This window comes from Plectropomus leopardus, chromosome 18, assembly GCF_008729295.1.
Source record: "Plectropomus leopardus isolate mb chromosome 18, YSFRI_Pleo_2.0, whole genome shotgun sequence".
In the NCBI taxonomy this organism is placed as follows: Eukaryota; Metazoa; Chordata; class Actinopteri; order Perciformes; family Serranidae; genus Plectropomus; species Plectropomus leopardus.
In genome coordinates, this window is record NC_056480.1 from 10,666,110 (window position 1) to 10,680,418 (window position 14,309).

Sequence of the window (14,309 nt, forward strand, 5' to 3'; positions counted from 1 at the left end):
TTCATCATTTTCTAGTCAGTGAATAAACAAAAAAAATAAAAAGACACACATCTCTTTCAAATAATGTAGTCCTCTTTATTTCAGTTTTTGACAAAATACCCAGAAAATTCAAAGCTCCTACGCTTTACAAAAATACGTTCTCTACAAATGTCCTCTGTAGTCTGTCTGGCCTAAACAAAACACAGTGTAGTGTAGAATATCCAGCAGCAGCCTCCTTAACGATAAACCCAAACACTCTCTACATAACGCTCCACCCATTCAACGCAAACATATAAATTAATCACGAGGTCTTAAATTAGCATTAGACAAATATACATGATTGTAGATCATCCACAACAAAGAGGCAGATTCATTTACAAACATCGCTGTTTTTCAAGTGCTGGCGACAAAAAGCCTGGATACAACATGTTGTACGCTAATAAAAAAATGTGTTTTGGTCCACATGGAAAGATACAGTCCACACCAGAATGATAGAAAACAGCAGAACGCTCAGCACGAGAAAAGGCAACTGAGTTTCTTCAAGCCAAAGTTACTCGACGGCGTCTATCTTCTCAAGCCAAAGTGCAATTGAGCATATGAAGAAGCACCTGCAGAGAAAATCAAAGTTAGTAAAGTTGATGTGAAAAAATAAACAGAAAACTTGGAAATATTGAGATGATAAAAGTTTACGTTTGTGCAAACATTTCCAAAGCCCAACTTAAGTCACCTCAATAATTTAGGGATAGTTTACGCAAAGTTGTACAATTTCAAACAACATCCTGTGATTTTTAATTTATTTTTTTGTGATTTAAACTTTCTTTCCTGCACAATTAAAGTATTATCAAAATTGCAATATGACAAAGTGCAATATCCAAATCACAGGAGCTAAAATATTTGGATTAAGCTAAAATTTGCCACAACATATATTATATATTATAAATAAAGCATGCCCTAAACTCATTTTTCAGATGTAAGGTAAATTGCTTGTTGGGTAAAGACCCCAGTAAAGCCCACGTCATTATATATTTTTAATTTTTTTTGTTCAAAATTAAATGCAAAAATTACAGTTCCAACTAAAATTGGGACTGGAATCTCAATTGCAATATCTTTCAAAAATGATTGCAATATGATTTTTTCACCTCTTCATATCCTGCTGCCCTGCTATCATTGCATGACCTTGATATACCAAATCAGTAAAACATCTACAGAGTTTTCGGTGTCTTCTTATGGTGATTTGCTGATTTGAACCACTTGAATGTTTGTATGGAGTGTGTTTACACTGGAAAAGTGGCAAAAAACTACTTATATTCAAAACACTCGGGCAGATTCACTAAAAATGGATTGAAGCTGCTGGCAGCTCCATGAATTACTAATCACTTGCAAATGCCAAATCTCAAGGTCCGATTCAAAAGATTACCGTGCTGAGGATATTACAGCAAAAACACGGCCATGAAGTTTTGCAGCCGAGTGCAATTATCCATGTGGCAAAGAATGAATGTTTCTTTTGCGCCTGGATCACAGTAAGCAGAGCAATAGCAGAGAGAAAAAGAAAGATCGTGACCGACGAGGTTCAGAGACATCCCTTAAAACTTTCATGTGACAGAGAGAAACCATATTTGGGATTTAATATCCCAGTCTGTCAGTATGCTTCAGTTACCACAAACTGTCTGAGGACACTAATAATTTCACAGTAACTCTGTGTGACTGTGTAGCCTGTAGTTCTATGTGTGTTGGACTGTTCTTGCAAAAAGGTTCATTTGCATTGAAAAGGGGTTATTTTGCAAATAGGGGAAATGCAAATAACACAGGAGCGCCGGCAATCTGCTCAGCAGCGCAGTTAGGGATGCATTTCACCTTTTGCTGCTGCTTTGAGAATTACATTTTTTTTTTGTTGCAAAAGCTTCAAATTCTTCTGTGAAAAAACCCAAAAGCGTGCAAACAAAAACTCTCAATAGCTGAGTTGCTGCTAATGTAAACTCTTCTAGGCTTTCAATGCACAGAGATGGAAAAATGCAAACTAATTATGGATGGTGGGAAAGCAAAAAATTCAAATTTTTTATTTGAAAAAAACATTTTTGCTTTTTTTGGCAATTGGCAGTTCCAATCCTATTATACAGAATAAATTGTGTATGATTAGTATGTGTTACCTGATGTCACACTCCCCAGCCTCCTCTGCAGTGCTTCCAGTCTGGAGATGTAGTCGGTGAGCGCTCGGTCGGGGTCGTAGTTCTGCAGGTGTGAACAGGTTAGAGCTCCGTGGTCTCCGGCCACGTGAAACCTTTACAGCACAAACACAGCAGATATCAACTTTTTAGTTACAGTGTTGACACAATATGACAAAAGAAACATATATAAATGCTGGCTTGGGTTGGACTTTAGTTTAAAGAATTCTCTTCAAAAATAAAGAAAATATGAGGCGTTCGGTGGCTGAGTGGAGAAAGCAGGCAACTCATGAATGAAGGCAGCGTCTTTGCCGCAGCGGCCTCAGGTTTGACTCCCCCTTGACTCTCCCTTTGCTGCATCTTGTCCCCTCTTTCTCCCCCTTTCACGCTATTGATCTGTCCAATCTAATAAAGGCTAAAATGCCAAAAAATAGCCGTAAATTTTTTTTTTTATAAATACATAAATATTTTTTAAATATTATTCTTTAACATAACATTATGCTGGGCTAATATCTCGTGATTATCTTTTTTTTTAAATTTTATAGACTATTTCTAAATAGTTGATGTGCAGTTGATAGTCATACTAGTTAATAACAACAATAATAATTAGCTGCAGCCCTGCTGGATGCTGCACCTGTGTTGTGTGGACGAGACAGCCGATCTGGGGGATTCACGTCCGCTTCTCCCTCTGCCGCTCGAGACTCCTCCTCCTCCACTTCCTCTCTCTCTGTACATCTCCACGCTGCCCGGGTGAAGATACGGTGAGTCTCTCGCATCTGTACCTGAGGGAGAGGAGTAAACATTTATTGAACATCATTTCTGAACGATACTTTCTGACATGCAGAAGCTAAAAGCGACGGTGTGTTTTGGTTACCTAACATCTGTCCTGCTCCATTTTTGTTGATGCCGCAGGACGTTGTGGAGCTCATCCCCGTCGCCTTGTGCCATCGCTTCACTAGGAAACGCATTCTGAACAAAAAAAATGCAAGTTTTATTTTCATAAAATAAATGTACATACCACGACAGCTTTTTTAGGCCACACTGAGGATTTTTTTTTTGAGACTTCTAGAATAAAGAAAAAAGTCATACTACAACGAGAATAAAATCGTACTTTTAATTTTACCAGAATAAAGTTGCAACACTGCGAGAATAAAGTTGTAAAATTACAACTTTTTTCTCATAAAACTATGCCTTCTTTCACGTAATATTACGGCTTTTTCTCATAATAAACTGATTTTATTATCAAAATTACAACTTTATTCTTGTAAAATTATGATATCATGCTTGAAATCTAACTTTTCTTTTTCTAACACTGCCCTAATCGTCCGTTGAACATACATTAATCATGAACATGAGAAAGTTTTTAATTTGATAACAACTCTCCAACACAGAGCTCCGGCTGCGTACCTGGAGAGTGCAATAGAGACTCGGACGGCAGAGCGGAAGCGCATCAGCCCCCGGCGGCGCTGGTTGAAGGACTCCATGCTGGGGAGCGACGGACGACCGCCCATCCTGGAGAGCAGCGACAGTGTGGCTTCCTCACACTCCTGGAAGCCGCCCAGCAGTAACAGCAGATATTTCTTCTGGTAGATCAGCGCTTTGCGGAAGCTTTCTGACCTCAAATACTTCCCGTACATCCTCTGGAGGCAAAAGAAAAGGAGTGAAATAGTACAACTACAGAGCGTTCTTGCTTGGACGAATTGCCACAAATACTCCTTCAGGGTTCTCGCAGTTTTAAGAAAAGTAATTTAAGACTTTTTAAGGCTTTTTTGATGCCACTCAGAGTGAAATTTAAGACTAATTTTACATTAACTACAATTGAAAAAAGCAAACTACATTGTTAACTACATCATAAAACTTTTTTTTGGTCAAGTTAAAAGTTAGATGATCTAATACAAATGCTGACTTTTTTTAAACTTTCCAGAGTTGAACACGTGAAAAACAAACATGCTGTCAAAAAAGTATTCATTTGGTTTGCCTTAAAAAAAAAAAAAACTTGTATATTTTTTATTTGATTGGATGTGGTAAATGTACACGGGTGTTGTTTTGTTGGTTCCTCTATCCTTAGCTTGTGATGTTAAATTTGGTAAATTATTTTTAAAAAAATCGATATTACCAATTATTTTTAGACTTTACACTGCAAAAAGATTCCTAACATGAAGACATTTTAATACCAATTAAAGCCATATTTATAGATAAATTAATTTAATCCCTTTAAGACTTTTTAAGGATCTGAGGGAACCCTGCTACGTAGTTTAAGTGACTTGTTTGCTGTTTTAAGCTGACCTTTAGTGCAGCATTGTCCGCCTCAGGTCCGCTCATCTCTCGCAGGGCGTCGGTCCTGATCTCCCCTCGGAGTCGGGCCACGTGGGCCTGAGCCAGAAGTAAAGCTTTCTCCAGGCGGAGCTTCTCTCTGGTCCAAGCCTCCCGCTCCTGGGAGAGTATCAAACCTGCCGAATCCGTCTTCGACGCTCCTCTCCTGCTGCTGAACTGTAGGAGGACATTTATATAATCAGATTTAGTCTTCTGACTAAATCTAGTCTGGTAACCTTTCTGACACCTCCTGCTTAAAACCCAAAAAGTCAGAAGGATTAAGTCTTCTGCATGAAATGACAAGAAAGAAAAAAGCTGAACAACACACTTCTCATATCTTTTCCTTCTAGTTTTATCAGATAGTTTTGGTTGCCACATCTATGGTCCACAATAAGACAGATTTCAGCTTTAGCAAATGTAAAATAGACGTAAAATGTACTCATGTACTCACACTGTCGCCTGATCCCAGTCCAGCCTGCCGGTATCGTCGGAGCTCTTCCTCCAAGCGGAGCGTGTGGTTCCTCAGATCGTTCTTCTCTTCGGTCAGACGGCTGACGAAACCCGTCAGCTCTGCGTTCTGCCTCAGCAGCCGCTCCGTCAGGTTGTTGGAGGAGCTGGAGGAGCCTCCTGCCAGCAGGGACACACTCTGTGGGAAACATCAACAACAGCAGTCAAAACCATGTGTGCGCATGTTAGGGAGCTCCACATATTTCAGACATTCAGAAAAACAAACACTGCTGAGCTCAGCAGCAGAGTAAAATGTCTTTGACTGTGAGTAGGTGAAGTAAAAAGTTTTGGCAAGAATTCAAAAAAAAAAACTGAATTTAAAAAAACCCATTAAAAGACAGTTACTGACCTCAGGGACGGACGGCAGACCTGGGGATTGCTGTAGCATCGTGATGACCTCGTCAACATTGGACTGCACCCACGATAACTCTTCACTGTCGACCTCCGCAGTCAGCCTGCACACAACATAAAAAAATGACAATTAGTATTTTAAGGCTTTATAAGGCTACATCCACACTAACACGTTCTAGTTGTAAAACCTCAGAAAGCTTTTTTTTTATTTATTCATTTTTTATTAAAATTTTCACTTGACTTTATTTAAAAAAAAGTTGCTTGGAATTTGCTGTATATGATGTCAAAAGTTTCAGTTACAATTAAAGATTTGTTAAAGGTATTTAAATAAATTATGTTGGGGTTTGTTATATTCCAAAGTCTAAATACTGACAGAAATTATTTTTATTTTTATTTATCTATTTTTTTCACATTTTTATTGTAAATGCATATCGATTCCAAATATATGTTATCAGTCTCACTACCTACTAGTAATCAGTATCGGCCCTGAAAAATCAATATTGGTCGACCCCTAGTTAAGATGCATAACAAATAATCAATTAAATCTTGAGTATTTGTAAATCAAAGTAATATAGATTGGGATTGTATTGATGGAACAACTCTACCTCGACATCGGCCCAAGCAAAGAAATCTCTGGGCTTATTTTGCACCATCTCTGTGTTTTTCTTTCTTTTAAACTAAGAATCCAACTGCAGAGTTGACAGTCTGCTTCCTGTTTACACTGACAAGCACATGATCATGTGAAAGGCGTGTTAAAACACCTTTTTTTTTCCGATAAAACATTTTGGATCTGTTACAGCTTAAAAGTGTCACTGCTATAAAGACACTGATAATCAGATTACATCATTATCATGAACAAAACCTGCAATAACATGTTTTGGCCACTTGGAGACAGCAGAGCAAACTGTAAATATTGTCACCTTATAAATAAAGAAATGTGACAAACTTTTTATGTGTTTCATTCTCATTATAGAAACATCCATTATAGTGGCTTTAATTACCTGCCAGTGGTCTTGTTCGCCATGCCTCGAATTTTGGAGGAAATGAGGTGGAGTTTGCCCAGAATCTTGTCGACTGTGCGCCACGAACCGTGGTGTGGTCCGCTGGTGTGACCTGCTGGAAAGGCGTCCAGGTGGGGGGACGTGGTGGAGGTGGCTGACTGAACATTTCCACTCTTCTGCTGGAACACCCAGTCTTTGGTGCGGTCGGTGGACTCGCTGTGCGAGACAGCCTGCTGTTGAGATACAGATATTACACAGATTTAACACTTTACCTGCTGTCGAACGAAAAAAAGAGAAGAACGAAAACTCTAAACACTACAAAGTCAGGATTTATTGAGTGGTAGTTAATACTCACAGCGTGGCTATCGGCCTGCAGAGGTCTGCTCCCCTCCCTCGCTCCTCTCTGCTCTCCTAACTGGTTCAACGTCTCCTCCAGTCTCTCCTTCTCCTCTTCTAGACTTTTCCTCCTCTCCGTCTCTCTCTGCAGCTGCTCCTGCGTCTCAGACATTCGTGCTTGCAGTCTCTCCAGCTGGGCCCGAGCCTCCAGCAGCACCTCCTGGTCCCGTCTTGACCTCTGACTCCCCAAAGTCAGCTCCTCCTCTTTCCGCACCACCTCGAGCTTCTGGGCCTCCACCTGACCGAGGAGGTGCACGACCTACAGACGAAAGACATTTTGACGATGTAGAATAACATTTGTACTTTATGTCCTTTATCTTGTGTCTATTTGGACCAAACTGAGTTCACCTGTGCGTGTTTGTCATCCAGCTCCCTCTGCAGTCTTTCCAGCAGACTCCCTTCCTCCTCCGGTTTATTTCTGTCCTCCTCGACCCGCTGCTCACTGGAGGGACCGCCGTCTGAGGACACACCCGTCCGCAGCTCTCGCTCCCTCCCCAGCGCAGTGCTCATCTCCAGGGCCTTGGCTCGCTCCGTCTCCAGCTGGACGTGGAGCTCCTGGAGGCGTCTGTGGAGGCTCAGGCGCTCCTGTTCGGCCTGCTGGGAGAGCTGAGAGGAGGCCTGGCGCTCCTGTTCCAGGGTCAGTGTCAGCTGGGCGACGCGGCTCTTCTGCTCCTCCAGAGTGAGATTCAGGTCCTGAGAGAAAAATTAAAATAGGGTCAAGATGAATTTTAGGCTCTTAAATTCAGGTTAAAATACAACTCCATACAAAAAGTACCTGTCTAAAGGCTCTTACCTCCAGCTCTTCTCGTTTACTCTCCTCGCTTCTCCCACTTCGACACCTTTCCTTCTCCATGGCCCACTGAAGATCTCTGCTCTTCTTCCTCTCCTCTGTCAGCTGGTCGTTCAGTGCGTCCACCTCAGCAGCCTTCTGCGATACCTCTGCCCTGTTGACATGATAATCTCTCATTTAATCTGTCAGATTAAACGCCTGTGATGGGTAGCAAACATTTACTCATGCATATGTTAAAGACCTGGATCTCAAGGGGACCCAAGTCAGACAATCTGAGGGTAACCAGATGATTTAAGGATGAAGAAAGAAAGTTTTAAAAAATCTGTTACATAAAATTAATCCATTTTTTTCTCTTATTTCTTTTCTTGTGATATTCAGGATACGTTCACCTTTTCAGGCCCTCTAGCTTCTACTATACTATAAAGAATATACTCGTACGATGCTTATGGGTATACGCCTTTTATGTATGTACATTGTATTTAATATGTACACTTTGTAGGTTGATGAAGGCAGGTATGCATAAAGAGATACTGTACAGTACATATAAAAATATATATGATTTTTTTTACATTTTTATGGAAGTATCTGCTTCTGTTTTCTGTATTTTGCATGATCGCGTACCAGCGGATGTGTGCACTTTTGTACAACCCTGAGATAATGACCTTCTCAGTGTCACACGATGGAAAAAAGGCAAGTGAAAACAGTGTTTCCTGGTCATGTATGTGATCAATTATTTGTTAGATGAAAATAAACAGAACAGAACAATAAAATGTAAATATAATTTACTGCCTTTTAGAAAATTTGATATAGTTATTATTGCCATAAGGCGACACCATGCAAACGAATGATAATAATGTGCAGATCATATAGCTGCAACAATCTGGTGTGATTCAGGCCAAGTAACTTTGTTTTCATGTATTACCGTCTCTCTGTCATTATACTTCCTATCTATAGCTGTATTGTAAATGTAGAAAAAAGTCTCCTATCACTGGGATACCCCTGTTACAGTAAGTCTGTCTTAGTTGAGTATTTTTACTCCAGTAGTTAATGTATCCAGGTGTGTTGGATGTGAACAAACATGTCTAACCTGAGTGTGTCCAGTTCTCTGAGGTGTTTGTGCTGAGCCTTGAGTGTCGTCTCCAGCTCAAGTTTAGTCTGAGACAGTTCGTTCTTCAGCTCCTCCGCCAGCAGCCTGTCGGCCTCCGCTGCTCCATCAGCTCCTCCTCCCTCCCTCTGCTGCCTCACGCTATGTTCACCACCCAAAGACGCAGCAGGGTGGGCACCTGAACAGCAATAATCAGAAACCATCAATATTAGGACTCTTCCCACTCGGAGCACAAATAACAAACACATTACACTAGTGTGCAAAAAAACGTTTGAGGAACATCACCAGAAGAGTGAGAGTTAGTTGCAAGGACTATTCAAAAGGGCTTTACCCTACATGTGTGGCTTTTGATTCATAAACCTTGATTTTTTTGTTTTGTTTGGGTTTTTTTCTCATTTATTTATTTTTTTTTATCAACTTATTTCTTTACATATTTTCCCTTTTTACATGATTAAAAGGTCTTCATTTTCATTTGGTTGTGTACTTTGTTTTTGTCTTTTCATATAAACCAACAAAAAGAGAATTACAAAAAAAAAGAATAAAAGGGGTTTACCTTGATGAATCTGCTCCAGCTGACCTCGGAGCTGGTGAATCTCAGAGATGAGACTGGACCTGTCCGCAGTGTGGAGCGAACCCATCGCCTCTCTGTGCTGTGTGTCCTACATCAGGATTACAAATGCAACATTTGATTACTGATTAGCACAAATGAAAATCCAAGAAGAGGACAGACACCAGTAAACACTACGAGTAATCCTAATCTGAGCGAATTCAGTGTCATATTACAGATTGCCTTGTAGTTTCTGACCTGTTCAGCCAGTCTGCGCTCCAGCTGATTGAGGTGGATGATGGCATCGCTGGTGTCTAGCAGGTCCAACTGGCTGTAGAGGGCGCTCTTCAGGACGCTGCGCTCCCTCATAAACACCTGCCGCACTGCGTCCAGCAGCTGTCCACGCCAGTCCACGCCGCCTGGCGTCTGCAGCAAGCCAGAGACACACGAAGACACGAGCACATTAAAACTCGACAAACGTGTTTCTGTCAGGTAGAACTCTGTCAAAGAGTTTTGAGAAGACTCCTCGTGTACCTGTGTGTCTCTGTGTGTCTGCATCTGGCTGATGAGGCCTTTGAGAGACTCCACAGTCGCCAGTAGTGCGTCTCTTTCCTTCACCCAGCCTGCGACGTTGAACTGGCTGCTCGGCTCGCCTCCAGTGAGAGGGAGCTCTGACAGGGAGAGCACCTGCATGCCCTCCTGGTGCACCTCACGGAGCAACGTCTAAACACACATAAAACACACAGAAATGTTGTGTGTTTACCATAACTCTTTTCTAGTTTTGCAAAAAATAGCCCAATTAGAAAGGATTTGGAAGAAACTATTACACAAAAATGACACATCAACTGCTGTCCCACTGCTGCTATGGTGCTGCTCTGTTTTTTAACTATGTTGTCTCTCTTTTTTTTCTACTTTTATTTATTTATTTATTAAGTTATTTAGTTACACTGTCACTTATCGAGTCAAAAGTTTCGTTCTTTTCATGTGTCAACATGTACAGAATGCCAATAAATTGAACCTTGAACCTCAAATATATGAAATTCACAATTTCTTTTAAGCTCACGGATAACATTGATTCCCGGCACCTCTCACAGGTAGAACAACAATTTAAAAATACTGTGTCTCAGCGCCATTAAGACCAGGAAAATATTGTACTTTTGTTTATGGCGACTTTTTATATCACCATAATAATTCAAATCAGAATTCAGTGTATTCAGCTCTATGATGTTTAAGTGAAGGTGGTACCTTGATCCGGTCGGGCAGCGGATCATCAGCCTCTCTCCTGGCGCCCTCTGGAGTCGTCCTAAACTCCTGCTGCAAGCTCGGGAAGTCAAATCCGGTCCGCTGACTGTAGTCTGAGCTGCTGTCTGCAGAAGGACAAACATTTTCTTGAGAACAAAATACTGAAAATGATGAACAGCATCCTGTTTTAACTGTTTCTCCTGCTTTCACGTGGCAGCATCAGAGTATTACCAATTCTAAAGAAATGTGTGAAACAAAAACTAGCAGCGTGACAAACTATTTCAAGTGTTGGAAAGAAATGCTGTGAGGCAGAAATAAGAAAAGCTGAGCAGACGACTCTCTTAGGACTGTTTTTTTTATAGAACTCAAGTTATGTCTGTAAATTGTTTATTCAAGCAAAACCTAAAAACACACAAAGACTTCTGGAGCTAAAACATTTATTCATTGTCAATTTTTCTTCAGTTATAGTCGGTGGAAATTTCAGGGATGTTTTAATACTGAAAACACTAACAGACAAACATTTGTAGCAAGAATGTAAAAAAAAAGAAGTAGCTCCTCAGTGTTATTGAGCTGTTTCTTACCACTTGTGTAGCCATCTTTGAACTGCGATGTGGGACGGTCTTGTCTTGATGACGGAGCCTAGAATAAACAAAACATGATTCAGATCTTTTTAATTCCTTATTAAAATAATAACAAAACACAACTTCATGAGTCCTTAGTATGCAGCAGTTTAATTGAATTACTTTGCAGTTTCTGCACATCTCTGCACTAAAAAAACAAGAACTGCACAGCTCTTATCTTAATTCAGATATAGTGTAAATATTTTTAATTAGTATTAAATTCCTTGTATGCGAAAACTACTTGAGCCTACTTGGCAAAAAACGTGATTCTAATTCTGTAAAATGAGAAAATATGTTGATATTTCTGAATGCTAACTGCTAAAACTGTACAATAATGATTAGTATGCAGTATATGAACAGATTTAGTATGTAGTATGGATTTGGGGACACAGCTATAGTTTCCTGCCCTCACCTCCGTGGAGCGCAGCTTGTCGATGACAGCCTTCAGGGCCTTACACTCGTCCTCCAGAGCCTGTGTGTCCCTCCGAAGGCTCTCGCTCTCTGAAATATGCCGAGCCTCCATGTCCAGGATCTCTGCTGCGTGGAGCTCCTGCATCTGTACAATCTTCTCTTGGAACTCGCTGATCACCTCCTCCATCTCGTCTTTGGTTGTGGACTCGCTTTCCGGACAGAGGTGGGATATTGTGAGAGGTTCAGTCTGCGTGAACGAGTGCGTTACAGCCGGGTGTTGCTGCTCAGAGCTGCTGTTTAGCCGAGCGCTGTGAGATTTGTTGGAGGACTGGCTCGAGGTGGCAGAGTTCTTCCTGGAGAGAGATGGTTTATCTCTGCCGCTGCTCCCTTTACCAGCCGGTTGTTTCCCTCCTTTCCTTTTAGGCTGTGTGGTGGAGGATGAAGAAGCAGGCTGAGGAGACGGCGAGGGAGACGGAGAGGGAGACGGAGATGGGGGACCAGAATCTGCTGTCTTCATCAAGGCTGTTCGTACCTCCTGGAGCTCCTCTTTGAGTTTAGAAATAGAGAGCTCACGTACTTGGAGTTCGTTCTGTAGTTTCTCATTGTGCTGCCTGTAGCCGTTGAGCTCTTCTTTGGTGGTGTCCACATTTTTTCTCACCCCCTGAAGCTCCTCTTTGAGCTTAGAAATGGAAACTTCACGGACTTGGAGGTCCTCCTGAAGTTTCTCATTGTGCTGCCTGAAGCCGTTGAGCTCTTCTTTGGTGGAAGCTGCATCGTTTCTGACCTCCTGGAGCTCCTGCAGAAGCTCTGACATGTTGGCTCGCTCTTCATCAGCCTGGACCTTTAGGACGATTAAGAAAAAGGATAAATACTACACATACAGTCAGGTATCATAGAAAGACTAGCATGTTTTTACAAAAAACAACAATCTGATCAGTTTTAGAGAAATATAAATACACAGATAATATGGTACGTCATATTTTCAATGCAAAAAAAGTGAAGATAAAATATTTTGACTTACTTCAAAAAGTTCTCCTTTAAGGTGAGCGATGGTCATTTCCCGCTCCTTTAAAAACACAATTACAATAAATGAAAAATGTACACTGGAGTAACATTTTAAAAATAATATTACAGGAGTTTTTTTTCCATGTATGTTGTCATATATAAAAAGTCCCAAATACAAACACTGTAAGCTGACTACTTGATTATTCTGAGTAAATTATTTCAACAGTATTTGTGTAGGAATTATTCTGTCTAAGGTTTATCACTCTGTAATTCACTTCACTGTAAAGGAAACAGAGTCGACACACTTAAGGGAGAGTTTGATATTTAGTAAATACTTTTATTTGCTCTCTGGCAGAAAGTTAGATGAGAAGCTTGATAATATTCTAAAAACTGTCAAATATGAAGCGACTGCCAGCAGCTGGTTTGGTTAGCTTAGCAGAAATACTGGAAACAGAAGGAAACAGCTAGCTTAGCTCTGTCTGACTGAAACAAAATCCACATTTCAAGCTCATTAATTAACATGTTATACTTTGATTAATCTATACAAGTCAAGAAGTGGAACTTGTTCATTAGTGAGCTTTAACATTGTTAGTAGGTGGATTTTGTTACCTTTGGACGGTGCCAGGCTGGCTGTTTCCCTGTTTAACTTATGCTAAGCTAAGATAATGGCTATTGGCTCCATTTATGTGTTTACCACACAGACGAGAGAGTCGTATTGATCTTCTCATCTAAATCTAAAGAAAGCGACTATCAAATTTGAGTATTTTTTTAAAATGCTACACTATTCCTTTTAATAATGGGCTTTAATCTTCCCACAACAAAAGTATCAATTTCAAATTAAATGTGAAACAACATCTTTTTGATAAACATTAAGAAATGTATGCTTTTGCAGTATTAATGTTTCTGCAGATGAATGTCTCTGAATACAGGACTCAAGATGGGATAAAGACTTTAAATATCTGGCTGTGTACCTGCAGCAGCTCCTGCAGCTTCTCCAGGCTCTCCCTGCTGCTGTTCAGCTCCTCTTTGGTGGCAGCTGCTTCATTTTGAACTTCCAGTAACTCCTTTTGAAGCTCAGACGACTCAGTCTCCTCACGTCCTTCAGAAGACGCCTGAAGTGACAAAGTTTAAATATTAGACAAGAAAAGACTTCAGTTATAGAAAATGTGTAGGATCAAATTTTTGTTCCAACCTTTTGAAGTTGATCCTGTAGTCTCTCTATTGTCATGGTTTTGTCCTAGAAAGAAAAACACATTTGTTAATCTCACAAAACATTAGAAATATTCTCACAAGAAGTCTGAACACACAGAGAGAGTCACACACTTGGAGCTCCTCCTGGAGTCTGCTGCAGCTTTGTTTGTAGCTGTCGAGCTGCTCTTTGGTGGCCGAGGCCTCGTCTCTGACCTCCTGCAGCTCCTGAAGGAGCTCTGACACAGCAGCCGGCTGGTCATCAGCAGAGGACGCCTGAAAAAAACGTCAAAAAGATTCAAACTTATCAGAGCTGTGTCAAATCATCGATATTTATGGTTTCTTGATTCCTCTGACAGTAGACCGAATATCTTAGGATTGTAGACAAAACAACACAATGGAGGACGTCATCTTGGGCTTTGGGAAAAGCTGGGTGCATTCATATATAGTCCCTTTAAGCGCAAGACCATTTGTAAATGCAGAGTGATGCTGAAATGGTCCTTTTAGTTATTCAGAGCACCATACTCTCGGAGCAGCAGAGCGTACCCTGCCTGAGGAGACGGAGCAGCAGAGCGGCAATCGCAATAAAAGTTCTTAACTTTATCGTTCATGAACTCATTTAGACACAGAATTATTTCTTTGAAGAGGAGCGCTCCCATTTTCGTCTAGAGCATCAGATTATATTTACAAAC

The 14,309-nt window shown here is 40.7% G+C and overlaps 1 protein-coding gene across 1 annotated transcript in view; it reads right to left on the reverse strand.

Annotated features, from left to right (window-relative positions):
* Positions 1–54: 54 nt before the first annotated feature.
* The window catches only part of akap9 (A kinase (PRKA) anchor protein 9), an 85,677-nt gene continuing 71,422 nt past the window's right edge, over positions 55–14,309 (reverse strand). The window contains exons 33-55 of the mRNA XM_042506209.1: positions 13,753–13,893; positions 13,622–13,666; positions 13,401–13,541; positions 12,446–12,490; positions 11,426–12,265; positions 10,975–11,032; positions 10,397–10,518; positions 9,686–9,874; positions 9,410–9,577; positions 9,158–9,263; positions 8,587–8,782; positions 7,503–7,653; positions 7,058–7,402; positions 6,669–6,968; positions 6,314–6,546; positions 5,311–5,416; positions 4,906–5,100; positions 4,428–4,631; positions 3,549–3,781; positions 3,016–3,110; positions 2,776–2,923; positions 2,127–2,257; positions 55–587 (exon numbers count right to left, since the gene is read on the reverse strand). Coding sequence (XP_042362143.1) covers positions 544–587; positions 2,127–2,257; positions 2,776–2,923; positions 3,016–3,110; positions 3,549–3,781; positions 4,428–4,631; positions 4,906–5,100; positions 5,311–5,416; positions 6,314–6,546; positions 6,669–6,968; positions 7,058–7,402; positions 7,503–7,653; positions 8,587–8,782; positions 9,158–9,263; positions 9,410–9,577; positions 9,686–9,874; positions 10,397–10,518; positions 10,975–11,032; positions 11,426–12,265; positions 12,446–12,490; positions 13,401–13,541; positions 13,622–13,666; positions 13,753–13,893 — 4,236 coding nt within the window. The 3' untranslated portion in view covers positions 55–543. The remainder of the gene's footprint in view (positions 588–2,126; positions 2,258–2,775; positions 2,924–3,015; positions 3,111–3,548; positions 3,782–4,427; positions 4,632–4,905; positions 5,101–5,310; positions 5,417–6,313; positions 6,547–6,668; positions 6,969–7,057; positions 7,403–7,502; positions 7,654–8,586; positions 8,783–9,157; positions 9,264–9,409; positions 9,578–9,685; positions 9,875–10,396; positions 10,519–10,974; positions 11,033–11,425; positions 12,266–12,445; positions 12,491–13,400; positions 13,542–13,621; positions 13,667–13,752; positions 13,894–14,309) is intronic.